The 23,648-nt window shown below is 37.9% G+C and overlaps 1 protein-coding gene across 1 annotated transcript in view; it reads right to left on the bottom strand.

Annotated features, from left to right (window-relative positions):
* The window catches only part of LOC135696557 (uncharacterized), a 70,868-nt gene extending 58,647 nt beyond the window's left edge, over positions 1-12,221 (bottom strand). The window contains exon 1 of the mRNA XM_065215985.2: positions 11,806-12,221. Coding sequence (XP_065072057.2) covers positions 11,806-11,917 — 112 coding nt within the window. The 5' untranslated portion in view covers positions 11,918-12,221. The remainder of the gene's footprint in view (positions 1-11,805) is intronic.
* Positions 12,222-23,648: the final 11,427 nt, after the last annotated feature.

Here is a 23,648-nt window from a genome sequence, read left to right on the forward strand (position 1 = left end):
TAGATCATGCTCAAGAGTTTCCCCTCATAACGAGTGTTTTTAATCTTTTTATCAGTATTGTATGATCTATGGTATCAAATGCCTTTTTCAAATCGAGAAATGTGGCCAAGTTGAATTGTTTTTTGTCCATATTGTCATACCAATAGTCAGTACCATTTATCAGGGATGTTGTAATGAAATACATTTCTCAAAAAGCAGATTTATTTGGCGTCAATACTTTGTTTGATATGATATTTAATAAGCTGATTGTTAACTATTTTTTCCAACATTCGAGAAAAAACTGAGATGACAGAGATAGGTCTATAATTGTTTCCATCCCTTTTTTAACCCTGATTCAAAAATCGGTGTGACTTTTGCTAATTTTCAGATATCTGGGAAAGCACCATACTTTAATGATGAGTTGAAAACCATGCTTAGTGGTTTCCAAATGAAGTCTGCTGCATCTTTAGTTAGCGTAGTGGAGATCTTGTCTGGGGCCGGTGCCTTACCATGTTTTAGTTGCTTGATGGCATTTAGGCACATATGTTTCATCGATATGTACAAATATCATTTTGTTTTGCTGAACATTGATATGCTTGAGAGAATCCTCATCAGACCTAGACTCTAAGTTTCGGTCCAATGTTGGTAAAGTGATGGTTAAGTGCTTCAGCTATATCTTTTTCTTTTGTAATTGTTAACCCCTCAAACTAAGCTCGAAATTTTTTCGAAGGGATTGCTTTGTCTAGTATCTTATTGATAACCTGTCACATTCTTTTGGGATCTCCCTTGTTTTCTTCAATCATATCAAGATAATGTGATTGTAGTGCATCTCGAATTTCATGCGTTACCTTATTACGGAGATGCTTGTTTACGCTCCACCTTTCAGGATATGTTTTCGTCGCTTCCTTAGCTGCATCCTTCTCTTTCATTAGTTTTCTGATGTCTGGGGTGATCCAGTGAGTAGAAGTATTGCCTAACCTCCTTTTGATCAAGGGTGCATGGATATCTAAAACCGACTCAAAGATCTCCTGAAAAGTGGTAGCCATCTTATCAGGATTATCAGCGTAAGAGGTAATGGTGGTATCCCAGTCTATTTGCTGCAGGACGTTGCGAAACAATGCCCTGTCATAACTGCTCAGAAAGCGAATCTCCAAAACTTTTGGTTTTTTTTTGACTTGCCATGCATTCAATTTTCTTATTCTGTATACCAAATAATGGTCAACCATCCCTTACTCTAGAACGTCTGCCTTCAATTTATATATTTGGCTAGTTGTTGAGAAATGGAATGGTTCAATATATATGACAGCCGTCTATAGCCCCAAAGCAACATGGAAATTGACACACAGTTGCAGTCCCTAATAACCAACAAGCTCTGCGATAGTGTAGAGATAGTCACCTCTTGCGAGTCTGTAGAGGCAAACTGCTAACCTCATCATTGGAAAGGCAGGATCTTCAGACATCGCTTCTTTAGAAAGCACTGGTGCAGTTTCATCGAGAAACAATAGAAACGTAGCTTTTGTGATTCTAAAATTTTTCTTGAAACGTCTCTTATCGGATGTACTCCAGAACATCTGCCACAAGCCGTGAAGCCTTGGCAGACCTTTGCATGTTCTTGTAATTGGATCCTGTATCATAGTTCCTTGCCAGCATGCAATTAGCATAACCTGCTGAAAATACAGTCCCATTGTCGTCTTCCATCTTTTATAAGTTTCCAAGAATCTAACGTACCTCATTTTTCTTTTCCGATTGCTTTCATTTCGAGTGCTTTCTTCGAGGGCGCCATTTTGATTTTTGAAACAAATCGGCCACAACAACCACGTCTAAAACCGAGCAATAATTGAAAGCGCTCCAAGGGCGCTTTTTGAGCGAATTTAATTGAATTTAATTCGCTGCACTCAAAATGCGCTGTCTATACTAGGTCTTAGCATTTTACTGATATTTTGTTCATTGCGCTCATTCGTTGTTACAGCTACTCGATCGTAGCATTCCGTTGGTCAAGCTGATGCTCCGAGTAAATTGTTGAACATTTTTTCGCGTTTGAAGTTTGGTTATTTTTGAGATTGCAGTTTCTATCCCCTTTAAAGGTAATTTCTTTGCTATCTCTATCTAAATTTTTCAAAACTTCCCTAAGGTTTTAGAATGCAGCATCTTCTGCTGTTGGAGATCTATACCAACAAACAACGAGAATAAGTTTTGCATGCTTCGGTGCAATTTCAAGCGAGATCAATTCCAAATTTTCACTCTTAATTCTCACTGTTGGTTGAGGTTAACTTGCCTTGACATAAATTGCAACAGCTCCACCATTTACATCACGATCATTTTTAAAGATGTTGTAACCACTGATGCTGGCTTCAGAGTCGCTTATTGTTTTGTCGAGCCGCATCTCACTAAGACCATTACTACCTATATCATGGTCGTTAAGAACAATTTCTAGCTCATGTTTATGTTTTCTGAGGAAGACTATACCAAAAAATGCTATTTTTAGACCATTCCTCTTTCTTGTTTGCTCTGATCTACACTTTGAATTCTCGTTATTATAACTGAGACACCCCAAACAGTATTTTATAAAACTAGTAATGTTTTCAGAAAACTTTCTGATACCTCCATCATTAATGTGGAGGCAGAGCAGGGGCAAAATAAAAAATGTCTCCAAAACTGTCTTAACAAGATAAAGAAAATAATGCAAAAAATTAGAAAGCCAATACTTTGGTTATTAATGACTTTGAAAAAAGCAAACATTTGAGTCATACTAAGCCTTTCAACCTGTAATTCGTTCATTTTATTGGTCATGGTTGGTCATGGTCAACTTTCTTTTTTGTTATACACACTTTTTTATAAGAACAATTTTATGAGAACACAAGCCTCAAAATTGGTCAAAAGTTAAAACAGATTAAGAACAAGCTGAGGGTGAGCTACTGTAAAATTTAATTTTGAACAACATCTGATCTTATAAACGAGCATTTTTAGCCATGTTTGGGTGCTTTTTCGGCGAATATTCAAACTTCTCACTCGCTTTGTTGGCAAATCAGGCCTGAACATCTCCCTTGAGCAAAAACGCTAGCAATCGCACTATCAATTAATTTAAGAACAAATTAAGAACAATCAACCCTCAGAAAAAACAGTCAGCCGGAACTCGAATTCACTGGTTCGTACATAAAAGAGTGCATTGCAAATAACTTGCTATAAGGAGCAAGCTAACGACTATAATAAATGACTGCAAGAAATAACTGCAAGAAGTTTTCTGAGATGCATTTCAAGCTAATCTGAAGGGTGTGGTCGAAAAATAGTTCTCTGCTCGTTCTGAAATCTCTCGGCGGCCTTCCAGCCATATTTGCCCCTTCAATTCTTATATAATTTTATAGATTAGCGGACATATTATAAGCTGAAATTATTGTTATGAGGAGCTTAAAAGAAGTTATAGCTCAGAAGCTAAGCTATAGTTTTGCAGATAATCTTAAAATTGGCTTTTCGCAAAAAGATGCTCATGGATTAACCCAAAAACGCGAAATCCAGGAATATTAGTTTTCGCAAACATAATCTCCTTATACTTTCATGCAATCAATTGCTCTTATTTGTTACCATTAAGTGTGTATGTGATCATCTTTTTCATTGTAAATGAATTTTCTATAGAGAAATAGTCGGTCAAACAAGTAAAGTTGGTCACTTTTTTTCTGAACGCCCCCCCCCCCCCAAACAAAATTGTCTAGGCACATCACTGGTCCTAAGGTGAAAACGAATAATTGGCAATGCCCGATCGTCGTTCCATCTACCGTTTTGGAATCTATCTACATAAGCAACGAAAAAACCGCTTTCGTGTAGACAGAAGGAGCTCTTACTTTAAAACTTTCCTCATTTTTAATGTTTTAAATGGGCGTGGTCTGGAATTTGGGGGTACTCGACTAGTTTTAACCCCTTTCATTGCAACACTGTTTTTCCAAACCATTTTTAAAAATTGTAGCTTGTTTTCAATTATAGGTGTTTTGGGGTCAGATTAAAAGTAACATCTCTATGTCAGTTAATAACAAATGCGTGTCACAATTTGAATATACAAATTATGAAAAGTTTGCGCCTAAACTTTACAGTGCAAAGCACTTCTGTAACAAATCTAATATTAAAAACAGGAGGTTTATAGATCTTATTTGACCTTTTTTATTTTTGTCTAACTGCATTTTGAAAGCCAAAAGGCAATAGGATTCTTCATTTTCCTAAAGTCTCCAAATTTTTAGTCACCTTCCTCAACTTCATTTTGTTTCTACAACTTTCTTCCGGCAATTGGCCGTGGGGCCGTGACGTCTTCCTGACTCTGCTAAGAAGGTAATTACTTGATCGAAAGCGAATCCAGTGTATGGTTTGGTATGCGTGAAAGCCCTTAAAAAGTGTTTGGTTTGCTTGAAGAAAAAGAGCACGAAGAAAGAGCAAATAAAGGGCACAAATGCCTGTATACTGGAAATTCTGTAATCGGGAAGGACTTGCGTGTGTGTTTAAGTACATTATCGTTCTTTGTATTTATTTCTGTTTCAATTCATTGGTACCCTGCAGTTCGATCAACTCAATTTGAAAAAGGAAAATGAACCAAGTTCTCTTGATTCAGCTGAGTTTTCCGAAGATGTAGCATAAGTAGGAACGTGACAAAATGTTCATACATGACATTCACAAATTGACCATGGCCTTGAAGCTTCTTGTTCAGCTTGTTCGAGTGACTAGTAATGACAACGAGGAATGCTAATCTAGACAAGAATCTAGGATCACTGAATCCGAGCCGACACTCGTGTATTGGGCCAAATTATTTACAGGTTAACAGGGGCCTTCTAGGCCACACAAAAGTACCTTGCGGGCCGCGGGTTGCCGAATCCTGGTTTAGAGCGTTAGAGGAGGGTTTTATAACATTTCGTCTGTTTTTTGCTGAATTCTTCTGACAAAATGTTTTGACTTTAATTTGACAGTTATAACATTCAGGACTAGAGAAAGGTATACGTGGAAATACTTGCTTTGGTCTTTTCATGAGCATTTTGGCCTGAGTTGGTTAAGTGCCTGGCCTTCTTTTGTTAATCTCATCTGGCAACCCTGAGTCAAACTTCTCGCTCTGTAGGTGTTACTATATTTAGTTGATTTGTCCCTGGTGCAGTGCATGGGTGCCGTCCTAAAAAGTTTGGAAGGGGGCTGTGCTGTAGAAGCAATACCCAAGACCGCCCCTCTGGTCATACCCTGTATTCTTGCATTTGTGTTACAAAATCTTTGTTATGTATATGAAATCATTCAAACTACTCAGCAACTCAATAGAAACTGTTCATTCATGGAAAATCAACTGCATAAAAAATAGTTACTTGAGATTGCCAAGTAAGGAACTTACCAAACCAAACATGGCTTGTTAAGGAAGACTGAACACCTTCCCCAAAATCTTTCTTAATTCTATCAAAGGGGCTGAGCCCACTAGCCCCCCCCCCCCCCCCTCCATGGCACCACTGTCGGGATAACGAACTAACTTATTAACTAACTGGTGTTTCATCAGTAACGATTTAACTGTCGTTTAATCACCAACGATTACTGTAGAGGTAACAGCAGCAGCTCAATAGAAACACTCAATTTGCTTAAGGGCACTTGTCATAAAAACGGAATCCACTTTACCTTAAACCTCTACGCATTTAATGAAGGTTAACCCTAAAAATTATTTATTGAAATGAAACGTTCCTACTCTACAAAACTCCGGAAACCACCTAGCTGTCTGTTTGATAGAAGAGAGATGATAAGCTGGGTCAATAAACTTTTCCTACACCGTCTTCAATTGACATTGATTGGCACAAAAAGATTTAGAAGATAATAAAAAGCCAATATATGTCTATGAAAACTGGATTGAGAAAAGGAACACACGATTTCAATATCACGAAAAAAAACAAAGAAATTCAATGAGAATGAAGAAAAGGTTCAAGCCATCAAAGAAAAAGGTACACTCTTTCAACGAAAACCCTTAATATTACGACGCCCCACTACCAGTTCTGGAGCAAAATTTCTTATGAGGTGACAACTGTTATATTCGTCCAAGATCCTTTGGAAACCATCTAAGTTCTTAGAAACATGCAAAAAGTTGACAACAGATCCAAGATAGTATGAAACAGCACACATCCAAGATGGCGGAGGATTTTTCGGTTCACTTTGAAACAACTAAGGATGATTCATAAGAATGATTCAGTTCCTTCATTCATTCAATTGTCGGCAACTTATTTGACACTGAAGAATTATGTGGCAGATGCAAATGGCGCGATTACTATCCTGAGGCAAAATTGACGTGACAAAAACATGGCTTGTGCATTGTTAGAAATTCTGTTGCTAGTAAACTAGAAAAAAAATAGAGTGGTAGATGATTTACATTTGTTTGAAGGAGTTTTACGAATGCACTCATACCAGTGGATCTTGCAGCAAATTAAGTTCTGGGGAAATTCTCACCGAGGCGCTAAGAGATGGCAGCCACACCCATTTTAGCTAATGGTATATACTCAACCCCTGGATTTTGATTTGCTCTTACAGTAAGAAACCTAACCTTTCACATTGAATTCCCCTATTAAATCCATGATGTTTGTCCGGGGCACATTTACCTAAGCCTTTCATCAAATTGGCTGAAGTGAAATTTTGAGATGGCGATTAAACATTGATTTGTTGCAAAACGAGCGAGAAAAATATGCAAATGAACGAGGGAACCCTTTTTTCTTGCGCATGCGCATGCTCTTTGAATCCAGGACAGAGGGTTGCCTCACTCATTTAAAGACATTCTTTAGTTACTCTCCCCATCAATTATGGTCATGCGACCAGGAATCGAACCTTAAAGTCTTATGAGCCAATGTCATTCGTTCATGAGTAGCTAGAGATTGATTACCCATGTTTATGATAACTAAATTAATTGAATATCCTAAGCGCCAGTTTTCAAACGTCACCATTTTTCTTTATGACTAAAAGAATGACAAAACAAAATAAATGGATTAAAAGCAAAAAAACACCCATTATTCAAGCAACTCAAGATTAAAACCAAGGATAAAGGCAATTCCCCTGGCCTTCATGCAGAACTGTAGTTAACTCGTTCAAAGTTTTTTTTAGAATTTATTTAAAATTTTTAGAAAAGCATTGAAGTTCTAAGAAACCAAAAACTTATATTCAAATCATTAGTAATAACGATAGCTGGCACATATTTCACGAAAAAAGGCCACCAGAATCGGAGAATTAAGCCTCTTGTTATAACATGAAAAGAGCACCGAAAAGGCCTAAAAGATTAAACAATCTGGTGTCGTCTAAACATAGCCAAGATATAGCGATTTATTACAAGTCCTCGATAAATCAAAATATTCCAACACTAGCCTTGGGCAATATAGAGAGAGGCACCGCGGAGCGTTGAGGAAAGGGGGGAGGGCAAAACCGCTTAAAAAGAGGCTTTACTGGTAATTTCTCACTTAACATTTTGCATATTTTGCAAAAAGTGGGGAAGCTCTAGCCCCCCAGCCCCATTTTTATTGCCATCCATAACAAAGATGGTATGAGTTTTGAAGGCAGAAGGTTCATGGGCGCCAACGATATGCAAGGGATTCTTAATTAATTTATGGTTTCTCAGGGCGCTAAGATCCCTTCAAAAAAAATAAAATGAAAACCGTGTCATGGTTATAGGGCCGTCAAGAGGTTTCAGGGCGACCCTGGGGCAAAGCCGAAAGACGAGGAGCCTGGGGGCAAAGCGAGCAGAAAATTTTTGCGACCATGCCCTTTAGATTGGCTTAAATTCATTTTTCCGTTTAAAATGTCTTACTATTTTAAAGCATTATTATATTACTTTCAATTAATTCCATTTTAAAATGAAATTTCTTCTTTTATGAGGCTCCTTACATCTCAAAGCCCTGGGGCAACTTGCCCTCACTGCCTCCCTCTCGGCGGTCCTGCATGGTTTTTCAAAATGCAAACCGTTTAGGGTTACATCAGTGTATTCATCCCTCTAAACGTATATGCCTTGACAGAGTTATATTAAAAGGAAAGGATGAAAGCACCTGTATCCTTCTACCAGCGAAATATGATATATTTTGATGTAAAGGGTCTCTTAGTATATGATTTAGCTAACAAAGATGCAAATTTTTGCAAGATGCAAAGAAAGTTTGTTGAATGCTGCCAAATTAAATTAAAAATATAACCAAATCGAAATGAAAATGTAACTTTTTCAATGTACTTGTCTGTCGCGCATTGAAAGTCGTGATGGAGCCAAACAACATAGCCGACAAATACGCAGTGTGTGTACGGAAAAACAAAACTATTGTAGGACATCTACCAAAAGGAAAGACAGGCAGATTTGCAAAGGCAATCTTCTTTCTCAGGACAGATAAATTTAGTTCCTGCGTGGACGTAGTGAATGGCAATCGTGTAAACATTGCAGATGGCAAATGAGTGCAAATCTATTGCAAGTTAATCATTTTCGGACAACCTAAGTTCATGTCAATTTTAAAAAATGAATTATCACTGTTATGATAATTAATAGCTGAAAATTTTTGTCACTTTTTGTTCAAGATGACCGGTTTTTTTCTTTCAAGGGTATAAAATTTCGTTTGAGATAGCGAATAGTCCGAGATAAGCGAGTTCGAGATAATGAGTTCTATTTCTATATCAAGCCCAAAAGGAAAACAAAGGGAATTGGGAAACTTTTTGAGATGGAGAGGTTTTCGAGGTATCCGAGTTCGGGATTCGACAAGGGAGCTGGGGGCTATAGCCCCCACTTTTTGCCGAAAATGCAAAGAATTTACCAGTGAATCATCATTCAAGCCACTATTAACTCGGTTTTAGCCCCCCTCCCACTTTTTTGGACCTACTTTTCTCAACGCTCCGTGGTGCTTGGAAACTTTTTGCAACGCTCCGTGAAACTATGAAATCGTGATAAAACTGTGAACAAGGAACATGATTGCCCTGTTGGCCTAGAATTTAAGACACAAGGGATAAAAATATACTCCCCACATCTAAATACAGCATCAGAACAGAAGCGAATCTCTTGACGTGATAAGAAAGGTCACAAACATTTCATAACATCATTCATACATCAAAATTAAGAAACTCTTAAGAAACAATGAGTATTGAAATTTACAGAACATTAAGAAACTGGAGTACTCAACATCGACCTTTGTTTCTTATAAAAAATGAGTGTATTCTAAATGCACTCCCTTTCGTTTTCGAATATAGCAAAAACAGAAACGTTTGGAACAGCGAATATGCGTGAAATCACGCAGCACGTCTTCTACCAAAGTTTTTATACCATGCAATGGCGGTCGGTGTCACATGCGTCCGGCAACTGTTTGGTAGCTAAAGTCCACAATTTTACTAGAAACTTGAATGCTGTCATCACTGCAATAGATGCATCCGGTCTGACGTTTTTAAATCCATTTGAGAGGTAGCGGCCTATCACACAACTGTTGTCAATTTGATTTTTCTTTGTGTTGTCCAGCAGAATGCCCTGGCTATTACTAAAACAGGGAATGAGGAACCGCGGAATCGGGGAATCGAAGAATTGGGGAATCGGGGACTCGGGGAATCGGGGAATATCGAAACCAGCAAGCCAATTTACCAGTTCTATACCTTGTACGAAAGGTCTTTGCGTAAATACTCCATCTCTAAGACCAAAACAGACATCAGCGCAATACAGTTAGTTCGATTTCAAGAAATACAAAAACTCCTGCCAAATAATGAAAATTGGCATGCATCCACGGCAACTGCAATTGCAACAGCGAGACACTCTCAAAAACATATATCACTTTTTAACGAGACAGCTCGAACAATCTACTGTCTGATATCTACTGAGACGGCTTTCAGGGACTACATGGCCCTGAATACCGCATTTGTTTTTTATATTTGAAGAGAATGGAAAGTTATGTCGTCAGAATTTAAACTACCAAATTTCCGTTAAAGATTAAGCGACAAACATCACCTTGAATTTGAACTCAACTAGAGTCAGGTTGTTTTGCATGAGGAGGCTGCCAGTATTTATTGAGTTTTCAGTTATCAGCTAGAGGGCTACGAGGGGCAAATCACTCTATAAAATCTCGCACACCTTTTGTGAAAATCCTATTGTTTTATCTGAAAACCCCCAGAAATTCTTTTGCTTTAGGCAAAATCTCGTACGCTGTTTGCAAGAGTGAAACGCCCCTCGCATGGATATAGAGGTCACATATGTATGCAAACGTCAAAAATCAACATCGGTTCAATCAAAGATTTTATCCTAGCTGAAAGTAGCCTCAATATTTTAGAATTATCCAGAAAAGAGGAAGGAGCGCAGTCTCCTCACGAAAAGTAGAAGGGGGCTGAGCCCCTCTCCCTGAGCCCCCTTGAGCCCCTCTCTTTGACAGCCCTGCCTAAGGCCCTTCACTTTGATTTTGAAAGTCTCTTGAATTTTGTAATGAAGTTGATCAGTCTCTTGAATTATAAGTTTTTAGAATCATTTCGATATAACGACAGATTGCCGCCATTCTCTTCGAATATCAAAAACGAATGCGGTATTCAGAGTCGTGAAAATGCCATGTAGTCCCTCAAAGCCGTCTCAGTAAACATTAGATAGTAGATTGTTTGAGCTGTCTCGTTAAAAAGTGATATATGGTTTTGAAAGTGCCTCGCTGTTGCAATGGCAGTAGCCGTGCATGCATGCCAATTTTCATTATTAAGCTAGAGTTTTGGAACTTCTTGAAATCTAACCAAATGTATTGCGCTGATGTGTGATTTGGTCTTAGAGATATTTACGCAAAGACCTTTCGTACAAGGTATAAAACTGGTATTCGGAAAACAGCTTGCTGGTTTCGATATTCCCCGACCCCCCGACTCCCCGGCTCCCCGACTCCCCGATTTCCCGGTTCCCCGATTCGCCGATTCGCCGATTCCCTGTTTTAGTAATAGCCGAATGCCCTCTCTCCCACTGGTTTATCCGCAAACCCGCAGACGGGGAATATTCTCGAATACCATATTCATAAAAGTCGGTCTGCGGTTCACATTGTAACGCTTTTCAGTTATTTCAAAACTTTGGCAATTTTGTGGGAAATCGAAATGAATTCAGAATACTAAGAAATTTTGAGAAAATTACATTAACCAAAACTTGACCTGTTAGCTGGGGGTATCAAATTATCTTGGGATGTTAGGGAATGTGGTGTTTCCATAGAGGTAAATTTGCTCTAATCGCCACGCACCAAGAGTCAATCGGTTCAGTAGCTTCAAGAATATTTAGACGATAAATTAGCGAAAAATTATGTTTATGTTCCAAGGACTACGCAGAACCCTAATCAATTTTCATGACAAATATTGACATTGATGTGGCAGTTGAAATATTGGAAGAGCGTGTCCATTGTGGTTATAAGGACATGGAAAATTTTGCAAAAGTAACAACACAGTTATTTAAAATACTGGTATTTGCGGAGATAATACTAATCCTTAGACACACACCGCTTGGCACCCTCGGTCAATTAAAGATTCACAAAGAACTAGTAACTTTGAAAGTTCCAGAGGGGGCAATTTCAGTAAAGTTAACCTCTTTATAAGCACCAACCGCGAGAACCTGACAATGTTGTTGAATATGGAGTAGTCTCTGAGGCCAGTTACTTAATTGTGTGCTCACTTAATTTATGTACCATGTAAGGTCAAAATTATATGAACAGATAAAATATTGTGTTTCACTGTTCGTCACGATTACAACGTAATGTGCTGTAAGCAAACGATGTTATTGTTCGGTTACACTAAGGTTCATGGCATTCAAATAAAACAGGGCATAATTGAACAATGCAAGCGAAAGTGACAAATCTGTCATGTTGACATATTTTCAAATTCTTTCTAACTTACTTGCTTCATTTTCAATGGATTGGCTAGCGATTTTTCCAAGTCCCTCCGTGATGCAAACAAAATTGAATAGCAAGACCAGAGCTATAACCCAAGCTGAAGCGTAGTGGGCCATACCCCAAAATGGTATCAATAGCCCTTGCTGTAGCGACGTTCGAATGCATCCACACAAATGCAACCAATTAAGCCACCCAGGTGACAGTCTCCAGCACAAAGACGCCTTGGCTTCTTTCAGTGGAGAGACACTTGGCTTCTGGTCGCCTGTTGGTTCTCACTCACGCCAGCCAGTCATGCATATTTATTTTACAAGATCGTGTCCAGTATCATTGCTCCTCCGTGTTTGTTGGGCAGGGTTTCCCTCTAAATCCTCCACAAAACAAGACGACATTGTTATGTTGCAAAACCCTAACCACATACATCCAATCAGTTGTGGTCTGCAAATATGATATGTATTGAATAGATATGTATTAGATAAAGCAAATAGAAAATATAGTTTGACAATTTGGGGCATCACTGGCTCAGTTTATCTTAGAATGTTTATTAGAGGGTGATGGGGTGCTTAGGGACAATTACCCTATCCTACATAGGGTACCTAAATTGGGTACTTACAACCGTAATGAAGACAGTGTGATTTGTATACCCATCAGTGGCTGCCTGATTGGTGTCATTGGAGGTGTCGCCAGACGCAGGCAGCCTTTGTTGATTGAAAAATTAGAGTTGTCAGCATTATTTGGCTAAAACATAATTGTTGAAAAGTGCACTAATATACATCTGGATATAAGATGTTAATTATTTAAAGGTAATGTGTCCAGCTATAGCAAGCGACTCTGTGGGGGTTTTTAGAAACATGTGATTTTTCATGTCATCGCCCCAGCCATTACGGTCGTTCTGTTTATCTATCCTGCTGCGAGGTTAGCTTTTCATGTGAGCAGTTTTGCATCGCAAGAATACTAACAAATCGCAAACTGTTATTTTGATGGGTGGCTTGACAAGTTGGGTATACGCAGTCCTTTTATATGGACACATTACCTTTAATGGTTGTTGTTGTTCATAGGCAGGGTCATCGAGGGGCTGCGAAAGCCCTGGGTGAATGCTGAAAGTCGCGGACCCTGGCGAGCGAAGCAAGCAAGCGTTTTACGTCTACGCCCTTTAGATTTGCTTAAAATATATTTCATGAAATGATCTTCTTGCAATCATTTAAAGTTTTTTTCTATTTTTTAAGGCTTTGTTATTTTTCTTTTTGATATAATGGAATTAATTTCCTTAATTCAAGGCCCCTGTGTTCCTCTATTTCTTTTATTTTGTTTATTATATCTAGCATTTATAAAATAATTTATTTGCAAACAGTGATGGGGGCATACGCCTCAAGCGCCCTTTTGGTGTCGCCCATGTTAACCGAACAGTTTTTGAACTATACTCTATGTACTTTGTACTAAAAGTAGCCTATGCAAGAAATGTGACACAGCCCATATTCGCTTGAAATTCACTTTTCGCTTGAAAATCCAAATTTGGGTTACCTTGTGTCTGTCTTTGAGGTCAAGATGAAGGGATGAAGGATAGAACAATGAACAATAAGAGTCGCTATCATGGTCGTGCTGTTTCATCTCACATTGGTCATCAAAAGTAAAAGAATACAACATTATTCTTATTCTTGAACGACTTATTTGATAAAAACTGGGCATGTCACACCCACCACAATCTCGTCAGATATGATTTCTTTGTTCTGGGATAGCTAAATTTCTGACCTTGCTAAATGTAATGTTATGATGCTAAATGTAAATGTTATATATCGTACACACATGTTTGTACTAATTCGTTAATCTTCTGCAATTTATATGTTATGTATTTAAGTGCAATATTTAGAGTGGTTACTAGCTAACAGATACAGTACTCGCGATAACACAAACCACCGAAAACTCGAACAAGTCGAAATGGTATTGCATTCCCCTTGAATTTTGCACCACAAAGCCATATAAAAATATCCCTGATAACTCAACAATCCGATTACTCGAACTTGTTTTTAGCAAGCATGACAAAATAAGAAATTTTTTTGAATCCATTTAGCTTTTCTCATTTTTTGCTCCCTTAACATGTAGGCTGTAAAGAACAACCAATCACCAATATTACACCACTTACAAAATTCTTAGGCGTTGCATTTTGCTTCAGGGTGCATAGTTTTGGCAAAACGCCCAGTATCTCTTCTCTCTTTTAATGACTATTTATCCTCATTTAGGCCGCATACTTAGCAACAGGGTTTTCCGATTCACAACGAACACCAAGTTATTAATTGTGCTTTGGAGTCCAAATGTATTTACACATGTGGTGTCCTTTGATATGGATTCTTCAAGAGTGCAATCTATTGACTGACCCACAGCTAAGTACATGTATTACATTATGGTGTAACTTTTGTTGTTCTTGCTGTTCTTGTTGTTGTTGTTGTTGTTGCTGTTATTTTTTACATGAGAAACTTGCGATAACTTGAACTAATAGAGACATTGCTCTTCCCTAAAGTTCGAGTTGTTGAAAGCCTTGATAACTCGAACCACCATCACTTGGAGCTTTGCGTTATCGGGGGTTTACTGTATTCCATTGTTATCGGACATACATCCCCTGATAAAGCAATAGGAACTATGGACTTTTTAAATGCGAAGTGGTGAATTTTTCCACAACCAACTGATCGTTGACAACTGTAATGGTAAGAAAAGCTTACTAAACTAAAGTGTATCTTATGGGCTGATTAGATGTCTAATCATCATACAAACCATAATGGGAGTATGGGGCTCAATGTCCATTGTCCTGATCTTTTGGCGAATCTGCAGCCTGATGCAGAGCACATGATGCCATCCATTCATTGTACTAGGCATAAGACTAGATAGCACACCCGTGACCTCATATACACTTTCTTGGCCTAACATTGAAACATCTAGTTTTAAGTATGGGAACCCCTCAGCAATTTTTTTTCAAAGCAATTTTTCTGAAGAGGGAAGAAGCTCACGATTTGCTGTCCGCTGGAATCTGTGAATCTCTCAATGATTAAAATACGAATAATAGTCAGGAACAGAGCAACATGACGGCGAGAATCCAGTGTAGAGAAACAGAATGTTAAAATAAATTAGATTTGATAAACAAACAAGCATACAGGGCTTTATCAGAGTGATATCATCAGATAAAGTAGTTTTTAGTTGATAACCAGTGTAGTTTTTTTCGTATTTTCAAAAGCTTGATGTGCAGCGACCGACACTGGAGTCCAAAAAGGGTGTTAGCATACATATCTTTAATGTTGTAATCATGTACATGAAGTAAGAAAGGCTTTATGTATCTCTCCTCCTTTATTCGGTGTTGAATAATACTATTGCAGCGAAAATTGGCATCTGTTTGAGAAAGAGGCATATAATCTATAATCCTAAAGATGAATACATTTTTGGACAAATGGTTATTTTCTTTATTACAAAATAGGGGCATTCTTTAATTTCTTAAAAAGATTGGGGGCAGGAGACCCTGGGCCCCTTTGGCTCTAACGTCTATGCCAATGAAGGACTTAAAAAGAAAACCACAACTGAAACAGTGAAATGAAAGAGTTCATTGAAGCTGCCTCTGACCCTTTTGACTCAATGAAAAGACCTCGACATTGCGATTTATAGCTGTAACTTAAACCGCGTTGTTTCAGGACATGAAAGAGATACCTCAGTCAATCCTATTTCGGTAATCAGTGCAGAGATTGTGATCCATTCTTAATTCAAACTCAAAAATCAATCTTCCGGATTATGACTAGGTCCTTCATGCCCTTGGCAATCATTTTGCATTGACCTCTTTTTCAAGTGCAGCTTTATTACATGATTGTTTCTAGTTTCCTTTGGTCACATGCCGAAAACCTTAAATTGCTCGGGCGGAAAAGTGATTCAGAGAGTGGCGTGTAGAGGATGCCTGTGCTGCGATGTGAGAAATTGGGAATGTGATGGAATGAATGAGAAGGAAAAATTAACGTAAACAGGCCTAAGTAGGGTCACTACAGACGTTCTTTGTTAAACCAAGATTGCGGACAAAAATACGAACTGGCTGCAAAAGATCTCGCTAGTTGCCAGGCTGCGGCAACAACAAGATCAAGTTGGTTCAAAAAATTCTATGGATTCACTAGCAAAAGCCATTTATCTTAAAGTTATGATTTGTTTATAAGTACAGCGGGATTCTTGTTAAACAAAAAGCCTACCTTATAGTGCTGCCAATTTCGAGCTTGAAAAATAATCCTCAGTATTATCGAGCAGATGTACTTTTGTACAGATGTACAAGATTTGAGTATTATCGAGCAGATGTACTCTGCTTCATGTCATCAAAGTACTTCTCTGCAAATCAGTTCCCTTTTCTAAGAGCCGTTTTGAAAGTAACAGTTAATAAAGTTAAAACAAGTTTCTAAAGGCTATGAAGAACATCAAATGTAAAGAACACTCGAAATTCGCTGTAGGCACTATCTGTTTTATTTTTAAAATAAAGTATGTTGAGGTTATCCGTGTGAAGTGTATCTTTGTAACAAGTAGATTAGAGCAGATCAATTGATCCTGAAGTGTAGGGCCTAAAATAAGAAATTTTAGAAGAAAATAAGAAAATAAAATAAGAAATATAAAAATCTTTTATAAAAACACATTTTTTACTTTGCTGGGATTGAAACCATGGGCGTGGCAAATGTAGAAACTGCGATCATAGTGCAAATAGCTTGTCCTAATTGGGCAAGTTCTTAAATCAATATATGCGTCTTTATATGTGAGCAAAAAGTTATCGAAAGGAAACTCCTTTACATGGTTTGTTCGGATCTCTGTCAAAGTTATTTTTTATCTCCTTTCACCTTCAAAAATTCTCTTAAATCAGCCTTGCTTTCCAGACTTTGGTGTTTTTCTTTGTATTTTGTTTTTTGTACGTTGAACTAGAAAATTGCGAGATCAAGCATATTCATTACAATATTTATATATTTGTTAAGTTTTTTTGGAGATATGCTGCTTTCCCCACCTGCTTTTATCTTGTTGTAGATGGGAATCAGCCTCTCTACATCGACAGAACTAGGGTTTGCTGCGAGAATCCGAGCCATTGTCTCGTCTGGTAGAATCCCTCGTTTATTTCTCAAATTTCAATGCATGAGTGAATGAAATATTTTGCCCGGGACAAAATCTGGGTGAAGCCTTTTTAAGCCTTTTATTTATGGAAAGTTCTTAATTGCTTTCAGCCCACCACATTCTTTGCCATCAAATCTGTTCTTCAAAAAGTTTTGATACTATAAACGAGAACCTCGTTACAGATGGCAAACAAACTCTTCTCTCACTGATGTACAAATTGTGCTTACAAATTATGCTTGTTTCTTCTTATTCTCTTTTCGCCCATTGGTAATGCAGACGCCACGAACCAGATCTCAATTTAGGAATTACGCTAAATTTGTCATACGATTGTGCTAGATTCGCAAGAACTTTGCTAGATTTCAAATCAAGGCAACCCTGCTCGAGAAAGAGGCTAATGCATGCTCAGAATATCGAAAGTGGACAGAGTTGCAATTTCTCCTTTTGGACAACCCAGTGTACTCATTCTTCATAAGCAAAAAGGCAATTTAGATCCATGGTTTGATGGCCAAATTTCTCCATTTTGGCAGTTTCAACCTACAACGAAAATTTTGATTACGGTATCACTCACAATAATTAGCAAAAATTTAGCTTTTTATACTGCGTTGCATTTGGCTGGCTGCATTTGGCTGGCTGCATTTGGCTGGCTGCATTTGGCTGGCTGCATTTGGCTGGCTGCATTTGGCTGGCTGCATTTGGCTGGCTGCATTTGGCTGGCTGCATTTGGCTGGCTGCATTTGGCTGCCAACCACAAGATATGTGGCTGCCAACCATTCAAAATAACTGGCAAAATCCTGAAGGTGGAAAATCACAATTTAGTCCCAAAATGAAACCACAGATGCTGCATTTGGCTGCCAACCACAAAATATGTGGCTGCCAACCATTCAAAATAACTGGCAAAATCCTGAAGGTGGAAAATCACAATTTACTCCCAAAATGAAACCACAGATGCTGGTGTAAACCGATCAATGGAAACAATGATTCTTTTAAATAATATCAGAATTATGCCAGAGTTATGCTAGATTCCACATTATGCAAAATATTATGCTAAATGACGATTTTTGGCCAATATTATGCTAATATCACGCTAGATCAGGTCACTCTGGCACCAGCCCACAAGGGAATGGCTGGAACGGGACTAGGAGACTTGCCCCTAAATGTTTTTACGGCCACGCCCTTTGAAACACAGGAAAACACCCTTTTCAGAAAATATTTGCTTCTTTCTGTCCTTACTCATAAACATAACTATTTAGAGATGATTTCAATTAACATAAAAATACGAAACTGAGTTAGATAAAATGGGGACAAAATTCAAATTTATCTTTGACCACACAAGATAAAGCACCATCAAAAAGAACAAAAACGTGTTCCCAGCAGAACTGCTACTAATGGGTTCGTTAGCGTAAACTTTCAAAACATTTTCTAACCTTTTTTTGCAAAATAGTTATGCAACATTCACAATTAATTGTTCCTTCCAGCTACCACCGAGAGGCTTATCATCGTTCAGCTGCTGTAGCCTTGAGAGGAATTCTTTCCAATGCTTCTCCAAATCAAAACACCTTAGTTGGATTGCTTTATAACTTTTTCTGAAATCTACTGAAAGATATCACATAAACTCCAGAGTACATTACGGGCAGAAAGTCATAAAAGCAAACTAAATTGAGATGTCTTGAAGTTAAAGCTGTATACAGAGTCCATCTTACTTCAAAATAGCACAAAACAATATCATAAAGCGCAATTGATTTTTCTCCGCATGCACTTAAGCTTCGAGCTCTGAATTCTAAGTTCTTCTTCATTGTCCATTGCATATTTCTTATCGCAGTTTTCTTATGAAAATGAGTCCAATACATGAGGCTGGGATTGGGCATTCACTTCGAATTGAAAAAACGTTCCCAATTCTTTCTTAGGCGTTTCGATTGGTATTCATGCTGCTTTTTTAAGAACATGCATTATTTACAAATCCACACCTTCTACAATTACAGTTCCACAATTTTAATTTACAACTCTACAAAGTGAGTAAGATCCACGCTTATTTTAGGCCCTGCGTGAAGTGACATTTGTTGCATCTTGGGCCAGACAGTGCATAACACTACCAGGGCCGTCGCTAGAAAATTTTCATGGGAGGGGGGGGGGTGGTGCAAAACCAGTGGTTTGCCGACAAAATGGGCGTGGCAACAGATACGGGCGTGGTTCTCAAACGACTATAATTATCATTGATAAAACTCGCGAATATTTTTTCTCGAACTGCTATATTTTAGTTTTGCTCAGTGTCATGATTGCAGGGTGGCCAGCAAACCAAAAGGTCCCGGCTCAGCAAACCAAAATGGTGTGGCAGATAAACTTTTTTGAGCCACATCAACTAATGCGAGAAAAGGCTAAAATATGCTCAGTTCAAATCAATTATTGACGGTTGTGGTTCTCTATTTAAATCAAGGATTCTATGTATGCAGTCAAACTTTGCACAATAACAGCAAAACAATGGTTCTATTTGTAACTTTAAAAACAGTTCAAAATAACAATCCTAGTGTGACAATTTTTTGCAACATTTTCAAGCGAACCTAATATATAAATATCAGTAATAACTTTACAAAATCAGAGGAGCCTACTTATCAACCTAAATTACAATAGAACACTACAATACAATAGAAACCTAAGGGGTACCTGCCTAATACAATACATATTGTCAAATGTGTTAGAACGCAAACTGTTATGGGGAACTGGGAGAGAATTGAAAAGAAAGGTAGAAGAAAGAATGTGATGGAGATGCTGGTGTTGGCTGTCTCACAAGAGATAGATGAAAGCCATAAAAGCAAAAAACACAAAATAATGAGAAGATAAGCTATAAACAAAAGAGCCGACATTAAAAATTAAAAATATAAAAAAAACCTTTAAAAATTTAAAACTGTAGAAGAATATATAAATGTCCTATGTATCTACCTGCCTAGTATTAAAACCCATCGGAGAGAAAGTATTCAAGCGATATTGCCAAAAACTTTCTCTCCTCCTATCATTACCTGTTAACCTATCTATGACCTTAACACTTATGTCATTCAGGAACCCACGATGTCCTTATATATATAGTGTTCTGAGATTAAAATTGAAATTGGAACCCCCGATATATATAAATAGTATTCTGAAATTGAGCCAAGAAAATAATCAAAAATTTAACCTGCATGTTCTTTTTATTTATGTGTCATCTTTTCATTTGTCTAGGTTAGTATCTTGGCTACAATTCAAAATCTAGTGACCTACAAACTTATTCACACTAAAACATCATTGAGAGAACTTAAAACGGTACAGATTCCTTAGTCTGTACCAAACTTTATTATTCTAAACACTTTGTTCATTTATGAATTAGCAAACAGAAAAACTTCATTATAACCTTTAAGCATAAAAACTCAAAGGGCAGCAGGGAAGGCCTTTAACTGTTGCTTACTACTTTCAAGGAAGAAACTTTCGCGGAAAGAAACTTTCAAGGAAATAAACTTTCGAGGGAAGGAACCTTTGCGTTTTTTAGCGTTTATGGCCTAAAATCGCGGATGATTGATACGCAAAACTTCCTGAAATACTAAATTTTCGAAAATTTATTTTTGTGAAATATCCAGAAAATTTTGCTGTTGATCATCTTAAAAACTTTGACGAAAAATTACTCTGTTGGACAAATTTCACATCTTTTTCGTTGCATTGCTGGTATCATGTGGATTAAAAATAGAAGAAACATAAATTGAAAAGAAATGTTTTTCACGCAAAGTCCATGATTTTCGCTAAAACGCGAAAGTTTGTTTTTGCAAAGCTCCTATTTCGCTTATTTTTCTAGAAAGTAGAACAGATTTGTCTTTGTGCAAAATTTGAAATAGTGGATGTTGGTCATAGTGGGGCCCTTTGGCCTGCGCACAGACTTCATTTTGATGCTTAGTTGTGAAGCCAGCACGCATGTTAGGGGCCTTGGCTGTGACTGTATGTAGTTTCCAGTTGATGAAAATTATCTTCTCTACTCCAACTTTTGCAGAAAGGGCCCGTAATTTTCATTACTTTACATGTCTGAGGGCCCGGTGGGGATCGCCACTTTGCCATGCGGGCCAGACCGCGCCTGGCCTTTAGCACGAGAGAGTTTGAACGATCATCAATTATTCTCGTTAGCTTTTCACAAATTTCAACTGTGACTGGTGCTGTCATCAATAACCGATAATTTCTATTTGAAAATGGCAAAACTCTGTTTTTTTTCCCTGAAAATTTGCCAGTTTCCAAGAGGTTGACGACAAAACTTCCATTTTCGAAGATTTGCCGACAAGGTTAGGGTCTGGTGGGGGGGGGGGAGGTGATTATATACCTGAAGCTAAATACCAAATATTAAACAAGAGAGGGTACATAACAAAAAAGAAAGCGCGTGCTGAGAAGGAAATTGTCGGAGATTATGCAGGGAGAGTGCAGACTTTCTTAGCATATACCAAGGAGCCCTCGGCCCGAGTGTAGCGTTTGCTTTCATGGCGTATGCTTCACAGTAATATTTGTGTTTAGAGCAAGTAAAGCAAGAGCATTAACTCATCCAAGTATTTCCGAATACTTTCACCGATATCGTCCTTCGTCAGCTTTTTAAGTAGTTCCAAATTTTTTAAATAGCTACGTGCGTTTCACTTCGGAAATATTGGTCACCTAAATACTGCTAAGTATTTTTATGATGTTAATTACTTGAAAGTTCTGAAACCAGAGGAAAAGTAAAGAGATTCACAGGTAAAAACATTGAAAAATTGGAAATTAGCTGTATTAGGCGAGTCACAAAGCACGGTATAAACAATGTGAATGATCTGTTGATCTGTTTGTTTCTTGTTTGTGAACTTTAAAATTTTCACGAGGATGCATTCAAACTTAAACATTGATTTAAAATTACTTTAACTTTAACGCTGGCACAAGCATTATAGTAAACTTTTTGCAGAGTTTCTTATCTTCAGTCTGCCAAGCAAAATTTCTGGATGGCCAACCATTTTCAGGAACTGACAATTTATACAATAGCTCGTGGGACCATTGTTTTACAAGTTTTTGAAAAAGGTTGAATAGTAAAGAAATATTAATGCTCTTGAAATATTATATTCCTTTTGAAAGATTTCCCAAATTTTCAGGAAAAGAAACTAAGAGCTTTTCATAAACTGTTTTCTACAAAATAAAGTCAGTGTATTCTAAATCTCACAGGCCCTCTCCGCTCTCCAATGGATGAGGTTTGAGGCTTTCATTTGAAGGAAATTTCCTCGCAATACGAAGAGTTTTTTGCCATATAAGGGTGCTTCGTCATCAAATTTCCAGACCTGTCGGCAAAGGAAGGAGGGCTCATGATGTTGAATAAGGTTGTTTGAGAATAGGGTGTAATCTTATTTCAAATTTCGAAGGTACTGCTTTCTAAAAAGGAGGCATTTTCAGAAGAGACCTGTATCCACTGTAGTCATGCTGAGCGTATCACAAGATTCTTTGATCACCAAATTCTTCGTATTTATCACAGTCCTAACGGTAATACCATTTACTGTGCTTATCACCCTCAATACCTTGCGTTCTGATTAAAAGGTAAACCGCAGAACTGTTTGTTAGAGCCCCGAGTAATGTTCAAATTAGAAATTATAACTGCTGCCCACAGCCTAAAGTTGCATAGCTGTAGCAGGAGGGAATAAGCAGCTCCAGTTGACTGAGGTTTCTATAATCTGCCGCACAGTACTCTGAAACAGCACATCTTGTTGAACAGAATTTGGCTGCTTTAGTATTCCTATCGTAAAGTTGGTTTTGAAATACTTTCATATCAAACATAAACGTAGAAGCCTGACGCACAGGGGACACGTGCCTTCTCCCACTTTTCAGGGAGAGAAGAAAAAGATCTTTTCAGACCTTACAGAGGTGCCCCTTTCTTGCCTGAACTGAAAGTGCCTACCCCACTTTTGAAATGCTCCCTACGTCTATGATATCAAAGTGACTACGCAATAATTACTTTCTTTCAGTATCACACCAAACAATATTTCGACTTTGATCTTTACGTCACGAAGACGAGCAATTTTCCAAAAGGATTTCATGTGAATATATGGAAGCTAAATCCTAACTTTTTAGAAGCACCCAATAACAGGAATGTTTGAATACATGTTAAAATCTAGGAATAACTTTATTGTCTGCGAAAACACAAGAAATTAAATACGACAAGTTATCCGTAAGTCTTGGAAATTTGAAGAGAATACTAACAATAAACAATGTCATTAAAGACATCAGATTATTACAGTTACACCTTCGGGAGGCAGCTTAGGTGTCTAGCTAGGTAGTTCCTGAGATACACACTAAATATCCCCTACACACTTTGCCAATTTATATGTTAACTGCACCTGTTTGTTGCCTAGTCAAAGTGAAAGGAGTTGTCCAGTGATTAAAAATCAGGGCTAACACAGAGGTGGAGGGAACTATCACAGGAAGTACCCAAGACCCCCAATACTCCTTGACAGAAACATTTTCCCACACTAACGCATTGTGGCTTTGTAGATAAATATAAGCTGATTTGAGTGATATGTAATCACTACTACAACCTCGTTGAATAAAAATCGACTGTTAAGGAAATTGAGCTTGCAAGTCTTCCTTGTGGGCAGATCAACCCTGGGGTGGCATCAGAATACAGGGCCTCCGACGAAGGGGGGGGGGAAGGGGGCGTGGGGCTATGGTTTCCTCATTTTTTAACAAAACAATAGAGCTTTTTATAAAACCTTTTGTTATGATTGCTATATTTTC

This window comes from Rhopilema esculentum, chromosome 14 (genome assembly GCF_057945365.1).
Source record: "Rhopilema esculentum isolate cy_ngs chromosome 14, ASM5794536v1, whole genome shotgun sequence".
Classification (NCBI taxonomy): domain Eukaryota; kingdom Metazoa; phylum Cnidaria; class Scyphozoa; order Rhizostomeae; family Rhizostomatidae; genus Rhopilema; species Rhopilema esculentum.